At 65.1% G+C, this 22,660-nt stretch overlaps 1 protein-coding gene across 1 annotated transcript; it reads right to left on the bottom strand.

Moving 5' to 3' along the window:
• Positions 1–53: 53 nt before the first annotated feature.
• Positions 54–8,285, bottom strand: LOC102948306. Its single transcript, XM_043533213.1, has 15 exons — positions 8,128–8,285; positions 7,547–7,717; positions 6,928–7,029; positions 6,431–6,481; positions 5,897–6,067; positions 5,657–5,733; positions 4,825–4,932; positions 4,249–4,372; positions 3,943–4,021; positions 3,674–3,803; positions 3,301–3,458; positions 2,416–2,812; positions 2,197–2,222; positions 1,966–2,152; positions 54–1,348 (listed from the first exon to the last, which is right to left on the bottom strand). Exons 1-15 carry the CDS (start codon positions 8,143–8,145, stop codon positions 265–267), a joined length of 2,883 nt encoding a protein of 960 aa, XP_043389148.1. The 5' UTR covers positions 8,146–8,285; the 3' UTR covers positions 54–264.
• Positions 8,286–22,660: the final 14,375 nt, after the last annotated feature.

Genomic DNA, 22,660 nt, shown 5'->3' on the forward strand with positions numbered 1-22,660 from the left:
GGTTGCGGCTGCAGCCGACCCCAGGTCCTGTAAGAGAGCGACAGGACACGGAGCAGGGGGCTCAGACTCTGCTTTAATGGCTGATCTCAAAGGAGCCCAGCCCCTGCTGTGGTAACATGGGTGTGTCTCCCAAGCAGCCCCCCCTCGTGGGGGCCGGGTGTGTCTCCCAGGCTGGAGCAGCTGCTGTTACCCCGCTGCTCTGCATGGTCGGCTGGCCCTGGGGGGCAAAGCTCGTCCCGTGGGGGGCTGGTTCCATCCCCGGGGTCAGCCACAGGCCTTTAGCGCCATGTTCTCTGCGGGCTGGCCCCTGTCCTGCCTGCGGGGGCCCCTGCACCAGGCCCGCATGCTGTCGGCCAGGGCGGCGTAGAGCAGCGGGTGGGTGCAGATGTTGAGGGTGACCAGGAGCTTGCTGAGCTGGTAGGCGGAGTGGATGAGCAGCACGTGCTGCTTGGCCGGCCCTTTGGGCTGCCGCTGCCGCAGGCTCAGGTTGAGATTGCGCAGGGTGTGGTAGGGGAGGTAGGAGACGGCGTAGAGAGCCACCCCCACGCTCACCAGCCACCGCACCTGGCGCTTCTCCAGCGGCGTCAGGTGGGGGTTGCGGCAGACGGTGCGGAAGATGGCCCCGTAGGAGAAGAGCGTGAGCAGGAAGGGCAGCCCGCAGCCGAAGGCCGCCAGGAAGAGGCTGTAGGGCAGGTAGCGGGGCAGCTGCTCGGCCGTGGCGCTGCCCAGGCACTCGGTGCAGTTCCCCTGGGGCTGCAGCTCCGAGAAGTAGAGGGTGGGGGCGGAGAGGCCGGCCACCAGCAGCCAGCCGGCGCTGCTCAGGAGCTTGGCGTGGCGGGGCTCCAGCCGGCCGTGCACCAGGAGCGGGTGCACCACGCCCAGGTAGCGGTTCAGGCTGATGCAGGTGAGGAAGAAGATGCTGCCGTACAGGTTGCAGCTGAAGAGGAAGCGCTCGAGCTTGCAGAGGGCCAGGCCGTAGGGCCAGTGCTTGGGCGGGTAGTAGTAGGCGGCCAGGAAGGGCAGGGAGAGGGCGTAGAGCAGGTCGCTGACGGCCAGGTTGAAGGAGTACACGATGCCCGTGTGCCAGGTGCGCTCGTGGGCCACGAAGTGGTAGATGGCGAAGGCGTTGCCGGCAAAGGCCAGGAAGAACTCGACCACCAGCACGGGCCACATCTGCTGCTGGAACGTACTGAGGGAAGCGTTGCAGGACGCCGGCCCGTGGGGGCCTGGTGCTGCCATCCTGGGGCAGAGGAAGCGGGAGGCTGAGTTCGAGGCTCCCTGCTGCCTCCCCTTCAGGCCGGATGCTGGCGCAGTGTGGCGTGAAGTGGCCCTAGGGTCCCGGCCTAGGCTGGGAGAAGGGGGAATTTCACAGCTGGGGAGTGAGACCCTCGGTTCCCCTGCTTGCTGCTGCTGGAGGGGCCCTGGACCCCCTGCCCCCTGGCAGCCAGTGCAGGTTGAACAAAGGTGGTGGGACTGGCCACGTGGTGCACCCAGTGCAGCTGCCATAGCCGGCCCCCTGGATCACGTTCCCTACCCCCAGCCTGCTGCAGGGGAGGCGCTGGGGCTGTCTCAGTCCTGGGGACCACCAGGCTGCAGCTGGGCTCCTGCCCCCCCCCTGTCTTCACTGCCCATTTCCAACAGGTTACACCTGGGGTTCTGCCCATGCCCCCCAGGGCAGAGATGCTCTCATGGGTGAGAACCCCCTCCCCAGCATGTGCTTCTCTGGGCCCCCGGCTGCTACATGGCCAGCTCTGGTGACACAGTCAGCCCCTGCGCAGTGTCTCCCCGCCCACCGCAGCATCCTGCTCTGCAGCGTGAGCGACCAGCTGTAGGGGAAGCAATGGGGGGCTCAGCTCTGCCCGGGGGTGAGGGTCTAGGGACAGAACCATTCCGCCCCCCCGGACCGCACACGCTGTGCTATGAATTGCAGCTGTGGCGAGTTGCCTCCCCCTGCCCGCACCTCACCTGGCACTGCCCTGGCCCAGCTCCGTGCTGCTGCCCCAGTGGGGGCAGGAAGCAGTGGTGGTTCCTTCCTGCTCGCAGCAGAAGCTGCTCCACCCCTTCCCCCACAGCAGGAGGGTGGCAGGAGGGCCTTGCGCCATCCTTTCGGGGAGGGGCAGGGAGGGTGGGGTAACCGCCCACAGATCCCATCCTGCCCCCAAGGAAGCTCAGAGGTTGGCAGCACTGGCCTTGTGCCTGAGTGGGGTCCACAAGAGATCAGGCTGGGAGGGGAGGGCACCCGCATCTTGGCTCAGAGCAGGGCCCCCCCCCAAACACAGGACCAGCACAGACAGACGAGAGGAATGCAGTGGTGTATTGCCCAGCCAGCCAGCACAGGGCCAAGAGCCCAGGAAATCCAGCACCCACCCACCCCTTCTCCCCATCTATGGACAAGGTTGAGAGTCCTGGAGGGGCTAGTGCCGCCCCTTTTTGGGGGCCCTGGGTCTCTGGAGCAGCCCCTTCCCCCGGGCTGCCTGCTTCCTCCGCAGTCCCGGCTTCCCTGGCCCTTTGAACTTGGAGCCAGGGACCCTAAGGCCCCGCTTGGTTCCCTGCTGTGTGGGTCCTTTTGGCTTCAGACTCCGTGCTCCTTGCTGCCGCCTGTGGGCCTTGGGGCTCCGTGGGTCCTTCTGTTGGCCAGGCCTCTGTGAGATCCCCAGCTGGCCAGGGGGTCTCCTGTGCTTCGCCTTGTGGCTGGCTCTGCCTGGCTGGGGGCTGGCAGGCTGCCCCCCAGGCTGGCTGGTTCGGAGTCTCTTGCTGGGCTGGGGGGAGCGCTGGGGCCCATGTTTCCTCTTAGCACTTTTGGGGAACAGATCTAGAGACAGGGGAGAACCAGAGAGGAGAGTCACAATCCAGGACCGGCAAGGCCCCATGGGTGGGGAATGGGAACAGCCATAGGGCAGGGGAGATAGGGCGCCGGGGCTGTGAGATGGCCCCAGGCTGGGTTACCAGAACCACCCACCAAGGGATCCGTGCTCCAGAGGTCAGAGCTGGCTGAAGATGGGACCCCAAAACTAGGCTTCAATACCAGCCTAAGCTAGACCCAGTGCAAGGCCACTGCTCCCAGGGGCTGGGCACTGCAATGCCGGGGGGCAAGGCACAGTCCATGCAGCGGGGCCGGGGCTCTGCTGGGGGCCGGGTGCATCAGTGCGTTTACTTTGAACTGAAATCACAGAACACGCTCAGGAAATTCGCATCATCAGCTGCGCCCGGCACGGAGACCCGGGGGCCCTGGCTCCCCCGGCCCGGGGGCGGTGCCAGCAGCCCAGCTCCGAGCACAGATCATCTGGGCTCACGACTCACCTTGGTCAGGCTCCTCGCCCACCTCCTGCCGGTAATATTCCGCGTCGTCATCTGATTGGTTGGCCGGGTCCTGGTCCTCCGGCATCCCAGGATCCTCAGCACCGCTGTCGCCATCCTCCTGCTGCTGCTTCCTCTTGATCCCTGCCAGGCTCTGCTTCCTGCACCCCAAAGCACCAGCGTCGGGCCCAGAGGGGACTACAACTCCCAGCATGCACCGCACCGCGGGGAACAGGGCCGGGCTCAGGGGCCGTGCAGGCTCCGGGGCTGCAGCCTGCCCAGACCCATGCTGGGGCTCCTGGCTCGTCTCTCTCAAGCCCACCCCCATCCCCTGCCGGTGGCTGCTGCCCCCAGCGATGGGGGGCCTCCCGCTCACCTGTGGGCCTCCCGCTGCGCCTCCTTGCGCTGCACATCGGCCTCCTGCCGGCGGCGCCGCTCTGCCTTCAGCCGCAGCCGCTCCTCCCTCCGGGCCAGGGCCACCCGGAGCTGCTCCTCCGTCTTGAGAACTGGGGGGGAAGGGGGAGGAGCTCAGTGGGGACGGACCCCAGGGATTCGAACTCGCCACTCAACGGCGGGAACGGGAGTCACGTGGGGCCTGCGGACCCGGAGGGGGGCCGGGGGGGCCGGGTCGGGCAGGGCACTTACTGAAGCTGTGGTAAAGCACGTTGCCCTGGCTCAACCCTTCCTCCACCTTGATGAGCTGCAGGGTCATTCGGGGACCAATCTGCGAGGAAGGCGACAGAACCCATCAGACCAGGGCCGGCCCCAGGCCCCTGCCCAGTTACAGCTGGGGGCAGAGCAGGCAGGGGGTGTGGAGCCCTCCCAGCTTCCCACGCAGCCCCATGGCCGGATCAGAACGTTTACTTTGAAGATCACGGTTCTTTCAAGGTCTCTGTGTTCATCACGCCCTGCCAGCCGGCTCCACCCCCTGCCCCTGGCTGCAGCACACACCTCAGTGAGACGCACAGCACTCTGCTGGGCCTTCATGTTCCCCCGGCCCGCGTAGGCCTGGGGCAGCTCCAGGATATTGTGGGTCCCGTCCTGCTCGGCCTCACTCTCCGACAGGTTAATGTCCCTGCAGGGAAAACCCAGCCGGTCAGAGGACACAACCTGGCAGAGCCCTGCACTGACCCACTAGACGCCGCTCCCCTCCCAGAGCCAGGGAGAGAACCCTGGAGTCCTGGCTCCCAGCATCCCCTGCTCTCACCACTAGACTCCCACTCCCCTCCCAGAGCTGGAACAGAACCCAGGAGTCCTGGCTCCCAACCGCCCACCCCAGCTCTAAGCCAATCTCTGCTCCATTGTAGAAGTGCAGCCTCAGAGGCCCCTTCCGTAGCTCCGGCCCGGTGGGCAAGTCCCCAAGCCCCGGGCACTGAGCTCCTGGTTCCCAAGCTCAAGAGGGGCGACGTGGGGTGAGCTGCCAGTGGGAGCAGTGGGCAGGGCCGACTCCGAGCCGCCAAGCGCTGCACGCAGCTGCAGGGTCTCAGATCCCAGCCCGGCCCCCGGCGCGCAGGGCCCAGCGCTCACTTGGCCAGCAGCTCACTGATGTCCTCCAGCCGGCTCATGTTGGGGAACTTCTCCTGCAGCAGCTTCTTGAGGCCTTTGCTCGCCCCCACAGGCACCACCTTCAGGCTGCTGGGGGAGAGGAGACGGGAGGGATCATGCACCAGCTCAGCAGGCAGGGGGTCTCTGGGAGCAGGAGGGGCCGAGAGGGACCCAGCTTGTGCACCAGAAGGGGCTCAGGAAGGAATCACAGGGCTCAAGGGCAGACGGGACTGAGCAGCTTAGCCGGTCTGCCAGCCGGGGTAGCCTGGCAATGGCAGGGAACTGACTGAGGGAGACAGCGCCAGAGGAACTGCAGTGGGATTCGAACCCAGCGCTCCGCAGCTGCTCCCGGGCTGGCACTTCGCCACGCGCTGCGCGGCTCTGGTCAGGCCGTAGAGATGAGGGGTTGGAGCCAGCAGAGCAAGGAGCACAGCCCACCCCCGCACACCCTGCTCTCCCCCGCTGCTGGGACGGGGCCGAGTTCTACGCCTGGCGCTCAGCACCACGCTCTGAGCTGCTGGGGATTCAGGTGACCCCCGGGAAGGAGGAGCTACCACTGTCTGTCTGCCATCCCTGCCGGTTCCCGCTCGCTGGATGCCTCAGAGCGTTTACTGGAGGATGAAATCACCGAACCATCAGCAGACTATACCCCCATCGCCAGCATCCAGAGGCGTAAGGGTCACCTGCCGAGACAGAGCCTCCCTTCTCCTCTCACACAGCCCAGTCGATCTCCCTTGGTGCCCAGCCATGGAACCAGGGAGCCCGGAGAAGCCGTGGTCCCCGGCCCCTGATGGCCCCCAGCGCAGACCCTTACTAGTGCCGGAAGTCCAGGAGCTGGGTGTCCGCGTTGAAGCTGATCAGCAGGCACCGCTTGATGGCGTTGAGGTTGACCTGGGGGCAGAGCCGCACGGCAGTGAGCACCAGAGATGAGCACTAGCCACAGCGGGGCTTCCCCCTACCCCTGCCAGCCCCCAGGGAACCCCAGGCTTCCTGCAGCACGGGCTGGGGGGCCTCAATCCTGCTCCCCAAGTGCCTCCTCCCCCCACGCACCCACCTTGTGCACGTTGATGGAGGGGAACATGTTCTGGAACATGGTGGCCATCAGCTTGACGTGCATCTGCTGCAGGCCGAAGCTGTTGAGCACGAGGAGCGGGTGGTGCGTGAACTGCTGCTCGTGCATTCGGTGGCGCTTGAGTGACGACACCACGTCCTTGATGAGCGAGTACTGGGGGGCGGAGGGAGCGGGAGGTTGGGGCGCTGGCGAGAGGCAAGGGGGGCTCTGTGCTGACTAGCTGGACCAGGGAGGGGGCGTCACCTCTCCAGGTGCCAGTGACCCTTCGCATCCCCGGCTTGTGCTCAACAGTGCATGGGGAAGCCAGGGCAGCAGCGTGATCGCTGCGCGGGTAGCATCCCCCCCCGCCAGTGGACACAGGCCCAGCTCTGGCCAGGGACAGACTTGGACACCCACAACCCACACATGTTTAGCTGGCCTGGGATTTAAGGAGGCAGGAATAACTGGCCCGCGCTAATCCCAAACTAGCGGGCGGGGGCAGCTCCGGACCCCCGGCCCAACGTGCCCAGCACCCACCTGCGTGACTTTGAAGGTCAGTGTTGGGCCTCCGGGGAGACGGAGAAGTTTCTGCGGGAGAGAGACACAAGAGTCAGGGCTGGGTACGGTCAGCACCTGCCCGCCAGGGCAGTGCCAGGCCCGGTGCTGAGCAGGCTGCCATGTCTGCTCCTCTCGCTCTGCCCAGCGGGACGGATGCATCAGTGCGTTTACTTTGGAACTGAAATCACAGAGCGCGCTCAGTAAGATTTGCTTCATCAGCTGCATCCGCCATAGGAGACCCCAGGGGAAGGAAGGTCCAGCTCGGTGCAGTGCCGGCTCTGTGCTCTGGACCGGGCTGTAGGGAAGGTGGTGGCAGGCACAAAGAGGCTCAAGCAATCAGCAAAGGCCCCAGTAAGACCTTTCCTAGCCATGGGGAGAGGCCTCCCCTTACTGAACCCAGGGAGCTGTTCCAGCCTGACCAGGCACGGCGCTGGGGGACTGAGAGCTTTCCCTCCGGCCCCCATCGCACCACTTACGAAGTTGACATTGGTGGGGGATTTGGTGAAGACCAGGAAGTGTGTCACGCCCAGAGGCCCCGCCACCGCCACAAAATCCTTCAGGGAGTTCTTCTTCCGCACCTGGAAGACAGCACGTGTCGCGCTACGCTCACCTCGGGGCTTGTGGCCTGCACTTGGGGGGCTGAAAAGGGGTGTTCCCAGAGACTCTGCCCCCCTCCCAGAGCCAGGAGAGAACCCCGGGGTCCTGGCTCTCACCCCACCTCCTCTCTAACACACTAGAGCCCGCGGCCCTCCTGGAGCCGGGACAGAACCCGAGTCCTGCCCGCGCAGCCTTGAATTCAAAGCCCAGCCTTTGCGGGGGCGCGGCCGGGACCCCCGGGGGGGGCGGGGGGCGCGGCCGGGACCCCCGGGGGGGGCGGGGGGCGCGGCCGGGACCCCCGGGGGGGGCGGGGGGCGCGGCCGGGACCCCCGGGGGGGGCGGGGGGGCGCGGCCGGGCCCCCCGGGGGGGGCGGGGGGCGCGGCCGGGACCCCCGGGGGGGGGGGGGGCGCGGCCGGGACCCCGGGGGGGGCGGGGGGCGCGGCCGGGACCCCCGGGGGGGCGGGGGGCGCGGCCGGGACCCCCGGGGGGGGGCTCACCTGCAGGGCGCTGGCCGTGAACGGCTCCATCACCCGCCGCACGTCCAGGACGAGCTGCTGCAGGCTCCGGCCCACGCGCCCGCGGCGGAAGACGAAGGAGTGAGGGACGGAGGCGAACTGGTCCTGGGCCCGCTGCCGGGCGGCCGCCCGCGCCCGCTTCTGGTTCTTGGTCTGCGGGGGAGGGGCAGGGGGTCAGCAGGGCCCCCCCGTCCAGCCCCCTCCCCCCCTGCGCCCCTCCCCTGCCCCCCCCGTCCAGACCCCCACGCTCCCCTCCCCCCCGTCCAGCCCCCCTCACTCCTCTCCCCCCTACCCTGCCCCCCCGGTCCAGCCCCCCCATCCCTGCGCCCCTCCCCCCTCCCCTACCCCCCACGTCCAGCCCCCCACGCTCCCCTCCCCCCTACCCTGCCCCCCCGTCCAGGCCCCCCCACGCTCCCCTCCCGTCCAGCCCCCCCACCCCTGCGCCCCCCACACTCCTCTCCCCCCTCCCCTGCCCCCCCCACGCTTCCCTCCCCCCACCGCTTCCCCCCATCCTGGCCCCTGGTGCTCCCCGCCCCCCCGCAGGGCCCGGGGCCCCCCCGCACCTTGCCCTCGCGCCCCATGCTTCCGCCGCCGCCTCTCCGTCCCCACGTGGACGGGGCACTTCCGGTCCAGCCCGTGCAGCAAACTCTGCGCGCCGGGCACTTCCGGCCGGTGCCGCCCTCTAAAGGGTCCGGGCGCTTCCGGTAGCTCAAGGGGGGCGGGGCTGACCGCCCTGTGCCCCACCCCCCAGGTATCCCTTGTGACCCGCCCCACACAGCGGGGCCCCCCTGTGCGCCCCCATACACTGCACCCCCTACACCCAACCCCCTGAGCCCCATACACCCCTGTGCCCCCCATGTACACTGCACCCCTACACCCAACCCCCTGTGCCCCAGACACCCCCTGTGCCCCCCCACATACACTGCACCCCCTACACCCAACCCCCTGTGTCCCATACACCCCCTGTGCCCCCCCATACACTGCACCCCTACACCCAACCCCCTGTGTCCCAGACACCCCCTGTGCCCCCCCACGTACACTGCACCCCAAACCCAACCCCCTGTGTCCCAGACACCCCCTGTGCCCCCCATACACTGCACCCCCTACACCCAACCCCCTGAGCCCCAAACACCCCCTGTGCCCCCCATGTACACTGCACCCCTACACCTAACCCCCTGTGTCCCAGACACCCCCTGTGCCCCCCATGTACACTGCACCCCTACACCTAACCCCCTGTGTCCCAGACACCCCCTGTGCCCCCCCATACACTGCACCCCCTACACCCAACCCCCTGTGTCCCAGACACCCCCTGTGCCCCCCCATACACTGCACCCCCTACACCTAACCCCCTGTGTCCCATACACCCCCTGTGCCCCCCCATACACTGCACCCCTACACCCAACCCCCTGTGTCCCAGACACCCCCCTGTGCCCCCCATACACTGCACCCCTACACCTAACCCCCTGTGTCCCATACACCCCCTGTGCCCCCCCACATACACTGCACCCCAAACCCAACCCCCTGTGCCCCATACACCCCCTGTGCCCCCCATGTACACTGCACCCCTACACCTAACCCCTGTGTCCCAGACACCCCCTGTGCCCCCCATGTACACTGCACCCCCTACACCCAACCCCCTGAGCCCCATACACCCCCTGTGCCCCCCATGTACACTGCACCCCTACACCTAACCCCCTGTGTCCCATACACCCCCTGTGCCCCCCATGTACACTGCACCCCAAACCCAACCCCCTGTGTCCCATACACCCCCTGTGCCCCCCCACATACACTGCACCCCCTACACCCAACCCCCTGTGTCCCAGACACCCCCTGTGCCCCCCCATACACTGCACCCCCTACACCTAACCCCCTGTGTCCCATACACCCCCTGTGCCCCCCCACATACACTGCACCCCAAACCCAACCCCCTGTGTCCCAGACACCCCCTGTGCCCCCCATACACTGCACCCCTACACCTAACCCCCTGTGTCCCATACACCCCCTGTGCCCCCCATACACTGCACCCCTACACCCAACCCTCTGTGTCCCATACACCCCCTGTGCCCCCCCATACACTGCACCCCTACACCTAACCCCCTGTGTCCCAGACACCCCCTGTGCCCCCCACATACACTGCACCCCTACACCCAACCCCCTGTGTCCCATACACCCCCTGTGCCCCCCCATACACTGCACCCCTACACCCAACCCCCTGTGTCCCAGACACCCCCTGTGCCCCCCCATACACTGCACCCCTACACCTAACCCCCCGTGTCCCATACACCCCCTGTGCCCCCCACATACACTGCACCCCAAACCCAACCCCCTGTGTCCCATACACCCCCTGTGCCCCCCATACACTGCACCCCCTACACCTAACCCCGTGTGTCCCATACACCCCCTGTGCCCCCCCATACACTGCACCCCTACCCTAACCCCCTGTGTCCCATACACCCCCTGTGCCCCCCATACACTGCACCCCCTACACCTAACCCCCTGTGTCCCATACACCCCCTGTGCCCCCCATACACTGCACCCCCTACACCTAACCCCGTGTGTCCCTTACACCCCCTGTGCCCCCCCACATACACTGCACCCCAAACCCAACCCCCTGTGCCCCATACACCCCCTGTGCCCCCCCATACACTGCACCCCTACACCTAACCCCCCGTGTCCCATACACCGCACCCCAAACCCAACCCCCTGTGCCCCAGACACCCCGTGCCCCCCCATACACCGCACCCCAAACCCAACCCCCTGTGTCCCAGACACCCCCTGTGCCCCCCCATACACTGCACCCCTACACCCAACCCCCTGTGTCCCATACACCCCCTGTGCCCCCCCATACACTGCACCCCAAACCCAACCCCCTGTGTCCCATACACCCCCTGTGCCCCCCATGTACACTGCACCCCTACACCTAACCCCCTGTGTCCCATACACCCCCTGTGCCCCCCCACATACACTGCACCCCAAACCCAACCCCCTGTGCCCCAGACACCCCCTGTGCCCCCCATGTACACTGCACCCCTACACCTAACCCCCGTGTCCCATACACCCCCTGTGCCCCCCATACACTGCACCCCTACACCCAACCCCCTGTGTCCCATACACCCCCTGTGCCCCCCATACACTGCACCCCTACACCCAACCCCCTGTGTCCCATACACCCCTTGTGCCCCCCACATACACTGCACCCCTACACCTAACCCCCCGTGTCCCATACACCCCCTGTGCCCCCCACATACACTGCACCCCAAACCCAACCCCCTGTGTCCCATACACCCCCTGTGCCCCCCCATACACTGCACCCCTACACCTAACCCCCTGTGTCCCTTACACCCCCTGTGCCCCCCCATACACTGCACCCCTACACCCAGCCCCCTGTGTCCCAGACACCCCCTGTGCCCCCCACATACACTGCACCCCTACACCCAACCCCGTGTCCCATACACCCCCTGTGCCCCCCATGTATACTGCACCCCTACACCCAACCCCCTGTGTCCCATACACCCCCTGTGCCCCCCATACACTGCACCCCTACACCTAACCCCCCGTGTCCCATACACCGCACCCCAAACCCAACCCCCTGTGCCCCAGACACCCCCTATGCCCCCCCATACACCGCACCCCAAACCCAACCCCCTGTGTCCCAGACACCCCCTGTGCCCCCCCATACACTGCACCCCCTACACCTAACCCCCTGTGTCCCATACACCCCCTGTGCCCCCCCACATACACTGCACCCCAAACCCAACCCCCTGTGCCCCAGACACCCCCTGTGCCCCCCATACACCGCACCCCAAACCCAACCCCCTGTGTCCCAGACACCCCCTGTGCCCCCCCATACACTGCACCCCTACACCTAACCCCCCGTGTCCCATACACCGCACCCCAAACCCAACCCCCTGTGCCCCAGACACCCCCTGTGCCCCCCCATACACCGCACCCCAAACCCAACCCCCTGTGTCCCAGACACCCCCTGTGCCCCCCCATACACTGCACTCCTACACCTAACCCCCCGTGTCCCATACACCGCACCCCAAAGCCAACCCCCTGTGCCCCAGACACCCCCTGTGCCCCCCCATACACTGCACCCCAAACCCAACCCCCTGTGTCCCAGACACCCCCTGTGACCCCCCATACACTGCACCCCCTACACCTAACCCCCTGTGTCCCATACACCCCCTGTGCCCCCCCACATACACTGCACCCCAAACCCAACCCCCTGTGCCCCAGACACCCCCTGTGCCCCCCCATACACTGCACCCCTACACCCAACCCCCCGTGTCCCAGACACCCCCTGTGCCCCCCACATACACTGCACCCCTACACCTAACCCCCTGTGTCCCATACACCCCCTGTGCCCCCCATACACTGCACCCCTACACCCAACCCCCTGTGTCCCTTACACCCCCTGTGCCCCCCATACACTGCACCCCTACACCCAAACCCCTGTGTCCCATACACCCCCTGTGCCCCCCCATACACTGCACCCCTACACCCAACCCCCTGTGTCCCATACACCCCCTGTGCCCCCCACATACACTGCACCCCTACACCCAACCCCCTGTGTCCCATACACCCCCTGTGCCCCCCCATACACTGCACCCCAAACCCAACCCCCTGTGTCCCAGACACCCCCTGTGCCCCCACATACACTGCACCCCTACACCCAACCCCCTGTGTCCCATACACCCCCTGTCCCCCCCCATACACTGCACCCCAAACCCAACCCCCTGTGTCCCAGACACCCCCTGTGCCCCCACATACACTGCACCCCTACACCCAAACCCCTGTGTCCCATACACCCCCTGTGCCCCCCCATACACTGCACCCCTACACCCAACCCCCTGTGTCCCATACACCCCCTGTGCCCCCCACATACACGGCACCCCAAACCCAACCCCCTGTGTCCCATACACCCCCTGTGCCCCCCCCATACACTGCACCCCCTACACCTAACCCCCTGTGTCCCATACACCCCCTGTGCCCCCCCACATACACTGCACCCCAAACCCAACCCCCTGTGCCCCAGACACCCCCTGTGCCCCCCATACACTGCACCCCCTACACCTAACCCCCTGTGTCCCATACACCCCCTGTGCCCCCCCACATACACTGCACCCCAAACCCAACCCCCTGTGCCCCAGACACCCACTGTGCCCCCCCATACACCGCACCCCAAACTCAACCCCCTGTGTCCCAGACACCCCCTGTGCCCCCCCATACACTGCACCCCTACACCTAACCCCCCGTGTCCCATACACCGCACCCCAAACCCAACCCCCTGTGCCCCAGACACCCCCTGTGCCCCCCCATACACTGCACCCCAAACCCAACCCCCTGTGTCCCAGACACCCCCTGTGCCCCCCCATACACTGCACCCCCTACACCTAACCCCCTGTGTCCCATACACCCCCTGTGCCCCCCACATACACTGCACCCCAAACCCAACCCCTTGTGCCCCAGACACCCCCTGTGCCCCCCATACACTGCACCCCTACACCCAACCCCCCGTGTCCCAGACACCCCCTGTGCCCCCCACATACACTGCACCCCTACACCTAACCCCCTGTGTCCCATACACCCCCTGTGCCCCCCATACACTGCACCCCTACACCCAACCCCCTGTGTCCCATACACCCCCTGTGCCCCCCATACACTGCACCCCTACACCCAACCCCCTGTGTCCCATACACCCCCTGTGCCCCCCCATACACTGCACCCCTACACCCAACCCCCTGTGTCCCATACACCCCCTGTGCCCCCCCCATACACTGCACCCCTACACCCAACCCCCTGTGTCCCAGACACCCCCTGTGCCCCCCACATACACGGCACCCCAACCCCAACCCCCTGTGTCCCATACACCCCCTGTGCCCCCCCACATACACTGCACCCCAAACCCAACCCCCTGTGTCCCATACACCCCCTGTGCCCCCCCACATACACTGCTCCCCTACACCCAACCCCCTGTGCCCCAGACACCCCCTGTGCCCCCACATACACTGCACCCCAAACCCAACCCCCTGTGTCCCAGACACCCCCTGTGCCCCCCCATACACTGCACCCCTACACCTAACCCCCCGTATCCCATACACCCCCTGTGCCCCCACATACACTGCACCCCTACACCCAAACCCCTGTGTCCCATACACCCCCTGTGCCCCCCCACATACACTGCACCCCAAACCCAACCCCCCGTGCCCCAGACACCCCCTGTGCCCCCCGACCCATCTCCCTGTGCTGTTCGCAGCTCCCATTGTACGTTCCCATCTTCTCCCCCACACACTGCACCTGTCCCCCAGGTATCCCCTGTACCCCTCCTGCCCACTGACTGTCCCCCGAGTGCCCTCCGCTTCTCCAGCCCCTGGGGGCCCCTCGTATTATCCACACCCAGTGAAACCTTTGTAGAGACGCTTGCAGGCCCCATCCTGCCTCAGGTGCCCAGCACGGAACCCGCCGCTGACCGGGCCGTTCACCGTCCGGTCCGCGGTGCCGCGGGGCCCGGAGCTAAGACAGGCTCCCTGCCTGCCCCGGCTCCACGTGGCTACCGGAAGCGGCCGCCAGGTCCCTGCAGCCCCTAGGCACGTGGGTGGCCAGGTCGGCTCCGCACACTGCCCCCGCCCCGAGGGCCTGCTCCGCAGCTCCCCTTGGCCGGGGACCACCGTGTGCCCAGGGGCTGCAGGGACCTGGCGGCCGTTTCTGGGATCCAAGGTACGTGCCACCGGGACCCCACACCCCGAGGCCCCTCCCACAGCCCAACCCCCTGTCCCAGCCCAGAGTCCCCTGCCCCACCCAAACTCCCTTCCGGAGCCTCCAATACTCCAGCCCTCTCCTGCACCGCAAACTCCCCAACCCTGGCCCCACCCCAGAGCCCACACCCCCTCCCACACTCTGAGCCCCTCGGCTCCAGCCCCAGAGCCCCCTCCTGCATCCCAAACCCCTCATCTCCAGCCCCACCCCAGAGCCTGCACCCCAGCCGGAGTCCTCACCCCCCTCCTGCACCCCAACCCCTGCCCCAGCCCGGTGAAAGTGAGGGTTGGGGAGAGCAAGTGAAGGAGGGAGGGGGATGGAGCGAGTGGGCGGGGGCGGGCCGGGCAGAGGCATTCGGTTTTGTGCGATTAGAAAGTTGGCCACCCTAATGTCCGGTCAGATGTACTGCCCAGTCCGGTTACGGCAGGGCGAGGGGAGACGCCCAGCCCCTGCTCAGCCGGGACCACCTGCAGGCCGGCTCCTTGCCAGAGGGCAGTGTGAGGATGTGATGCAGCAGGGAGGGGGGGGCGTTGGCCTGGGAATGTGCCCTGGGGACGGGAGACCTGAGAGCCTGTCACCTGAGCCAGGAGGGGGAGGGGGAGGTAACACCTCTGCCCAGGAATGTGGAGACAGGCTGAGAAGGGAGCCTGCTGGGGGGGTTTAGTTTCAGTTTGGGGCTGGGTGGAGGAACGCAGGGAACCCCAGGGCTGGGGTCTAAGCTCCCTGCTCCCCCAGAAGGACTTGACTGAGGAGTCCTGGGTGTCCCCACAAGCTCTGTTTTGGACTGTGTTCCTGTTGTCCAATAAACCTTCTGTTTTACTGGCTGGCTGAGAGTCTCAGTGAATCCCAGGAAGAGGGGTGCAGGGCCTGGACTCCCCCACACTCCGTGACAACTGGTGGCAGCGGTGGGATCTACTGCACCCCGTGAACGGCGCTTCCTGCAGTAAGTGACTGGGGAACAGTAAAACGAAGGGGGATTGACGGGGACCGGGCGTGCTGAAGCTTCAGAGAGAGACGGTTCCAGGGGGCGGTTAACCCCTGGGAGTGTGTGACCAGAGAGAAGGACTTTTGCAGTAACAGGGTCCCCCGGGGGATTGCAGCGAGCGGTCCCAGGGGCGGAGGAGTCTGCAACTCGACCCTGGCAAAGAGGTGGTGACCTCAAGAAGGACTGGCACACGAGGGGCTTTTCCTGGAAACCTTGGAAAGCTGCCCGGCCTGCGAGTGGCCAGCCGGGAGATGTACGCTAAACGCCTTAAGAGCGACCTGGTGGAGCTGTGCAGGCAGAGGGGGCTGCTCATCGGGAGGTCCACCGAGGAACAGCTGATTGCCCAGCTGGAGGAGAGGGATCGCTTGGATGACCCGATCCCTGTCCCGGAGGGAAGCCGCCCGGGGGATGCAGCGTGGGCCCTGGGGCCTGACCAGGCTGGGAGGGGTCAGACTGCTGCCCAGGACACCCCGAGACCCTTCCTACCTATGCCTGGGGGAGGGGTTGTGGGAAGCCCAGCGAATACCGAGGGCCCCCTGACCCCAGCAGCCAGCAGGGGATCCTCCCGGCGGAGCTCCCCATCCCTGGAGCGGATGCGGCTGGAATGGGAGAGGGAGATGAAAATGAGGGAGCTGGAGGATCATGAGAAACAACGTCAACATGAGCAGGAGGAGAAGGAGAGGGAGCGTCAGGAGAAGGAGAGGGAGCGTCAGGAGAAGGAGAGGGAACGTCAACATGAGCAGGAGGAGAAGGAGAGGGAGCGTCAGGAGAAGGAGAGGGAGCGTCAGGAGAAGGAGAAACAAAGACAGCATGAACTGGAGCTGGCCAGGCTGAGGAGCAGTGGGGCCCCGGCTGCGGTGAGTGAGGGGGGACCCAAGACTGCAAGGAGCTTTGATAAGGGCTTCCTGGCCCAGCGGAAGGAGGGGGAGGACATAGATAGCTTCCTGACGGCCTTTGAGAATGCCTGCGAGATGCACAGGGTTGACCCTGCAGACAGGCTCCAGTTCCTCACCCCCTTACTGGACCCCAAAGCCGTGGAGGTGTACAGCCGAATGACAGGGGCGGAGGCAGGGGACTATGAACTGTTCAAACAGGCCCTGCTCCGTGAGTTTGGGCTGACCCCCGAGATGTACCGGAGAAGGTTCCGGGGTCAGCGTAAAACGCCTGAGGTCACCTACCTACAACTGGTCAACCGGATGCAGGGATATGCCCGCAAGTGGACAGCGGGGGCCCAAACTAAAGGGGACCTGCTTGACCTGATCGTACTGGAGCAGCTGTATGAACAGTGCCCTTCCGACGTGAGGCTGTGGCTGGTGGACAAAAAGCTCGCGAACCCCCAGCACGCAGGGCAGCTGGCCGACGAGTTTGTGAACAGTCGGTCAGGGGGTAGCTGGGAGGAGTCCCGAAAGAACAGGCCCCCCCCCGATGCAGAGAGAGAGTCACCATGGGGCCTCCCAGCGGGGAAATAGGGAGAACCCCCTCCAAAGGGGAGCGCCTGGTGTCGGGCCCCTCCGACCCGCTCGAGGGGACCAACGTGACCTGAGCTGCTATCACTGTGGCCAGAGAGGCCACGTAGGGACCCAGTGCCCCGGGCTCAGGGACAAACTGAGCAGACCCAACCTACCCAGGGTTAACTGGGTAGGGACTCAGCTGGACGAGGGGCAGACGACCCAGGAAAGGGGGGCTACCAGTTTACCACCTGCTCAGGAGGGAAGAGTACCCCCGGCCAGCTCCGCCAGAGGGCCGGATGCTCCGGACTCAGGGTGCTCAGTTTATAGGGTGGGTGCGGGGCTGTCCCTCCGGAGAGAGTGCCTTGTTCCCCTGGAGGTGGATGGGAGGAAGGTCAATGGATAGTGGGATACAGGCGCGGAGGTGACGCTGGCCCGGCCCGAGGTGGTGGCCCCAGATCGGGTGGTGCCCAACACCTACCTGACCCTGACAGGGGTGGGCGGGACCACATTTAAGGTGCCCGTGGCAAGGGTACACCTGAAATGGGGGGCCAAGGAGGGCCCCAAGGATGTGGGGGTACACCACCATTTGCCCACTGAGGTTTTGATGGGGGGGACCTAGAGGACTGGCCAAGCAAGCCCCAGACCACCCTGGTTGTGACCCGTAGCCAGAGCCAGCGAGGGGCACTGCGACCTGACCCTGGGGAGGGTACCACACCGGAGGCGCAGGACCCTACCCTGGTGGGGAGGGAGCGCCGAGGGGCACGGCTCAGAGAGGCAGAGGCCTCAGACCTGGCCACTGAGGGGGAACCGGTCCCCATCCCTTCCCCAGCCGCTGAGTTCCAGGCCGAGTTGAGGAAAGATCCCTCCTTGCGGAAGCTCAGAGACTTGGCCGACCTCAGTGTGGTAGGGTGTGACGAAGTGGGACTGTTCTTAATGTTTCCTCCGAATATTGTGGGGGTGCCTCAGTTTCCCCTATGCAGTTCTTAAGTCTCTAGGGGGTGGGGTAAGGGTGTATGGTCATTGCAGAGCCCTAGAGGGCAGGTGTGTGCAGGGGTCTGGACACAGAGAATGGCCGACACCCTGTTTCCTGGCAACTGATGGCCTGGCCCTTCCCCCCTGCAAGGTGAGCGCTAAAGGGTTGGAGAACAAAGGAATCAGGTGCCCTCCTGGCCCAGGAAAGGGACAAAGCCCAGAGGAGGAGGGGCTGGAGGGAGTTTCAGTTTGGGGCTGGCTGGGACATGGAGCGAAGTGCAGACGTGGCTGTCTGGCTCACTGCCCCCCAAAATGGACCCAGCCGAGGGGTCCCGTTCTCTGCACCTGCAAGCTCTGTTTTAGACCATGATCCTGTCATCTAATAAACCTTCTGTTTTACTGTCTGGCTGAGAGTCACGTCTGACTGCGAAGTTGGGGTGCAGGACCCTCTGGCTTCCCCGGGAGCCCGCCTGGGTGGACTCGCTGTGGGAAGCGCACGGAGGGGCAGAGGATGCTGAATGCTTCGAGGTCAGACCCAGGAAGGTGGAAGCTGGGTGAGCTGTGTGTCCTGAAGACAGGCTGCTCACAGAAAGGCGACTGCCCCAGAGTCCTGACTGGCTTCATGGGGAGCAGTTCCAGAGTATCGCCCATTGGACTCCGTGACATAGGGACCATGAGGAGAGGCTGCCAGGAGAAGTTCCTAAGGGAGAAGGGGTTCCTGTACCGAGAATGGGCTCCCCCAGGGGAAGGGGAGTCCTGTGGGATCAGGAGGCAGCTGGTGGTCCCCCAGAAGTATCGCCGCAAGCTCCTGTCCCTGGCCCATGACATCCCCCTCGCAGGGCACCAGGGAATCCGGCGCACCCGGCAGAGGTTGCTACAGAACTTTTACTGGCCCGGGGTCTTTACCACGGTCCGGCAGTATTGCCGATCCTGCGACCCCTGTCAGAGGGTGGGGAAGGCCCGGGACAAGGGGAAAGCGGCCTTGAGACCTTTGCCCATCATAGAGGAGCCTTTCCAGAAGGTGGCCATGGACATCGTGGGGCCTCTCAGCAAGACGACCCGGTCAGGGAAGAAATACATTCTGGTGGTGGTAGATTTCGCCACCCGCTACCCCGAGGCAGTGCCCTTAGCTTCCATTGAAGCAGACACCGTGGCAGATGCGCTCCTGACCATTTTCAGCCGAGTGGGGTTCCCCAGGGAAGTCTTGACAAACCAAGGCTCCAACTTCATGTCGGCCCTGCTCCGGTGCTTGTGGGAGAAATGTGGGGTCCGGCACGACTGGGCCTCAGCGTATCACCCCCAGTCCAATGGGCTGGTGGAGAGGTTTAACGGGACGCTAAAGATGATGCTGAAAACCTTTATGAACCAGCACCCGCAGGATTGGGACAAGTACTTACCTCACCTGCTGTTCGCGTACAGGGAGGTGCCCCAGGAGTCTACCGGATTTTCGCCTTTCGAACTGTTATATGGAAGGAGGGTGAGGGGCCCCCTGGACCTGATGAGAGACGAGTGGGAGGGGAAGGCCACTCCCGATGGAGAGTCAGTGGTGGAGTATGTCCTGATCTTCCGAGAGAGACTGGCTGAACTCATGGGCCTGGCCAGGGAGAATCTGGCCAGAGCCCAGAGGAAGCAGAAGGTCTGGTATGACCGCAGGGCGCGGGCCCGGGCCTACGCCACCGGGGACCAGGTGATGGTTCTCATCCCCGTGAGAAAGAACAAACTACAGGCCGCCTGGGAGGGCCCTTTCAAGGTTGTCAAGCAGCTGAATGAGGTAAACTATCTGGTGGAGCTGTCGAACCGGGCGCACCACCGCCGGGTGTACTATGTGAATATGATGAAGCCATATTATGCCAGGGGGAATGTGGTGTTGGCCGTGTGTGGACAGTGGGAGGAGCAGGGAGATGACCCTTTAGTAGATCTATTCCCTGGGACCAGAGCTGGTTCCCCCCTGGAAACAATTCCCCTCTCGGATCAGCTAACCCCTGCCCAGCAAGCTGAGGTCAGGGGGGTGCTGCATCCGTCCCGACAGCTGTTTTCCAACCAGCCTGGATGCACTAATCTGACTGTCCACCGAGTGCAGACGGGGTTGCACCCGCCGATAAGATGCTCCCCCTTCCGAGTCACAGGGAAAACTGCTCAGGACCTGGAAAGAGAGGTCCGGGACATGCTGGCTTTGGGGGTGATCCAGCCATCTGCCAGCCTTTGGGCCTCGCCGGTGGTGCTGGTCCCCAAAAAGGATGGGTCGGTCCGGTTCTGTGTGGACTATCGGAAGCTCAATGCCATCCCTGTATCTGATGCCTACCCCATGCCCAGGCCGGACGAGCTCCTAGACAAGCTGGAAGGAGCCCGGTACCTTACCACCATGGACCTTACAAAGGGCTACTGGCAAGTGCCGCTGGATGCAGATGCCCGGCTGAAATCGGCCTTTATCACTCCTCTGGGGCTCTATGAGTTCCTGACCCTGCGTTTCGGCCTCAAGGGAGCGCCGGCCACCTTCCAGCGCCTGGTGGACCAGCTCCTGAGGGGGATGGAGAGTTTTGCCGTGGCGTATATTGATGACGTCTGTGTCTTTAGCCAGACCTGGGAGGACCACGTGTCCCAGGTTAGACAAGTGCTGGACCGACTCCAGGGGGCTGGGCTGACTGTAAAAGCGGAGAAGTGCAAGGTGGGGATGGCTGAAGTATCTTACCTGGGCCATCGGGTGGGGAGCGGCCGCCTAAAGCCGGAACCGGCCAAGGTGGAGGTGATCAGAGACTGGCCCGCTCCCTACACCAAAAAGCAGGTCCAAGCCTTTATTGGGATGGCAGGATACTACCGAAGATTTGTGCCCCACTTTAGCGCCATCGCCACCCCCATCACTGACCTATGCAAGAAGGGGAAGCCAGACAAGGTGGTCTGGACCGAGCAGTGCCAGGAGGCTTTCCGGGCGCTGAAGGAGGCTCTGGTCAGTGGCCCAGTTCTGGCAAACCCAGACTTTGACAAGCCCTTTGTGGTGTTCACCGACGCCTCCGACAAGGGACTGGGGGCGGGGTTAATGCAGGAGGATGAAAAGGGGGAGAGACACCCCATCGTGTACCTGAGCAAGAAGTTGCTACCCCGGGAGCAACACTACGCGGCCATCGAGAAGGAGTGCCTGGCCATGGTGTGGGCCCTCAAGAAACTAGAGCCCTATCTCTTCGGGCCACACTTCACCGTGTACACCGACCACTCTCCCCTGACCTGGCTGCACCAGATGAAAGGAGCCAACGCCAAGCTCCTGAGGTGGAGCCTGCTCCTGCAGGATTACGACTTGGACGTGGTCCACGTGAAGGGAAGTGCCAACCTGATAGCGGATGCGCTGTCCCGGAGAGGGGGCCCTGAACTTCCCAAGGTCACGGGTCAGAGTGACCCCGCTCAGTTCAGTCTCGAAGGGGGGAGAGATGTGACGATGGGACGCAGCAGGAAGGGGGGGGGGTGTTGACCTGGGAATGTGCCCTGGGGAGGGGAGACCTGAGAGCCTGTCACCTGAGCCAGGAGGGGGAGGGGGAGGGGGAGGTAACACCTCTGCCCAGTAATGTGATCAGAGGCTGCAGAAGGGAGCCTGCTGTGGGGGGTTTAGTTTCAGTTTGGGGCTGGGTGGAGGAACGCAGGGAACCCCAGCGCTGGCGTCTAAGCTCCCTGCTCCCCCAGAAGGACTTGACTGAGGGGTCCTGGGTGTATCCACAAGCTCTGTGTTAGACCCTGTTCGGGTCGTCTAATAAACCTTCTGTGTTACTGGCTGGCTGAGAGTCTCAGTGAATCCCAGGAAGAGGGGTGCAGGGCCTGGACTCCCCCACACTCCGTGACAGGCAGCGGTCCCAGCCCGGCCCCAGAGCAGAGGGAGCTGGGGGAGGAGACAATCCAGCCAGTGAGGGGAAAAGGGGTGGAAGAGCGAGCGATGGGGGTGGGGCCTTGGGGAAAGGGGCAGGACCTCGGGGGGCAATCCTAAGGTGTCCCCCATGCCCAGGGCTGGAGGGGAACAAAGGCGCCAAGAGGGGGGTGATTTACTGGGCCAGGACGAGAACCCAGCGCGGCGCCCGCCCAGGCCGTCTCCCCTTTGGGCCCGGCATTGCCAGGGGTCCCCAACGCGCAGGTCCCCTCGCAGTGGGGAGCCCAGCCTGGCCGGATCCCCCCGTCCTGGGAGCTCTGTTCTCCCCTCCACAGATCCCGGCCCCCCCGACCTGCCTCGCGCTCTGCTGGGCCAGCACCTGGCTCTCCGGAGTGTGTCTTGGCTGGGCTACAAAGGCCAGGAAATTAAAAGCAGATTGTCCCCTTCCCTGCTTTGGAATGAGGTGGTTGGGGCCCTGGGCTCAGCTCCGCCCCGAGATCTGGCACAGCACCATGGGGGGCTTCTCCTTTCCCAGGGTGCCTGCAGGGGCCTCGGTGGACACCACCCTCGCTTCCCCATGCCCACCCTGCCGGGAGAGCCGCCGTTCCCCTAATTCCCAGGATCTCTGTGCTGCTCGCAAGGCCCCTTAACCCTTTGTTTAATGGGTGGGCTCCACACGCAGCCCGATGGCCCAGCGCTGAGGTGTCTGTGCCCGGCGCTCCAGCCGCCTGTCCTGACAAACTTTGCCTGCCTTAACCAGCGTCCCAGCCCCCCCTCCCAGGCCATGCAGGGGCTGGACAGAGGCCCGATGCTAAGCAGCAGCCGGATACGCTGGGTCCTGAGAGGCTCCATCGCAGCCCAGGGGATTGGCGAATCCTCCCCCAGGGCTCAGCCCCACCGCACTCGGCTTCCCGTGATGTCCCCAGGGCTGCTACAGGCCAGGCCCGCATTCGGAATCACCCCTGCTAAACCTCGGCAGGCTCTGTGGGTGCAAACCCCAGCTCGGCCATGTCTCGCTTAGGGGGCACTGCCCCACACCAGTGCGAGCACCCTGAGAGCACCAGCCCAGGGGCCCAAACCCG

This window comes from Chelonia mydas, chromosome 20 (assembly GCF_015237465.2).
Source record: "Chelonia mydas isolate rCheMyd1 chromosome 20, rCheMyd1.pri.v2, whole genome shotgun sequence".
Lineage (NCBI taxonomy): Eukaryota > Metazoa > Chordata > Testudines > Cheloniidae > Chelonia > Chelonia mydas.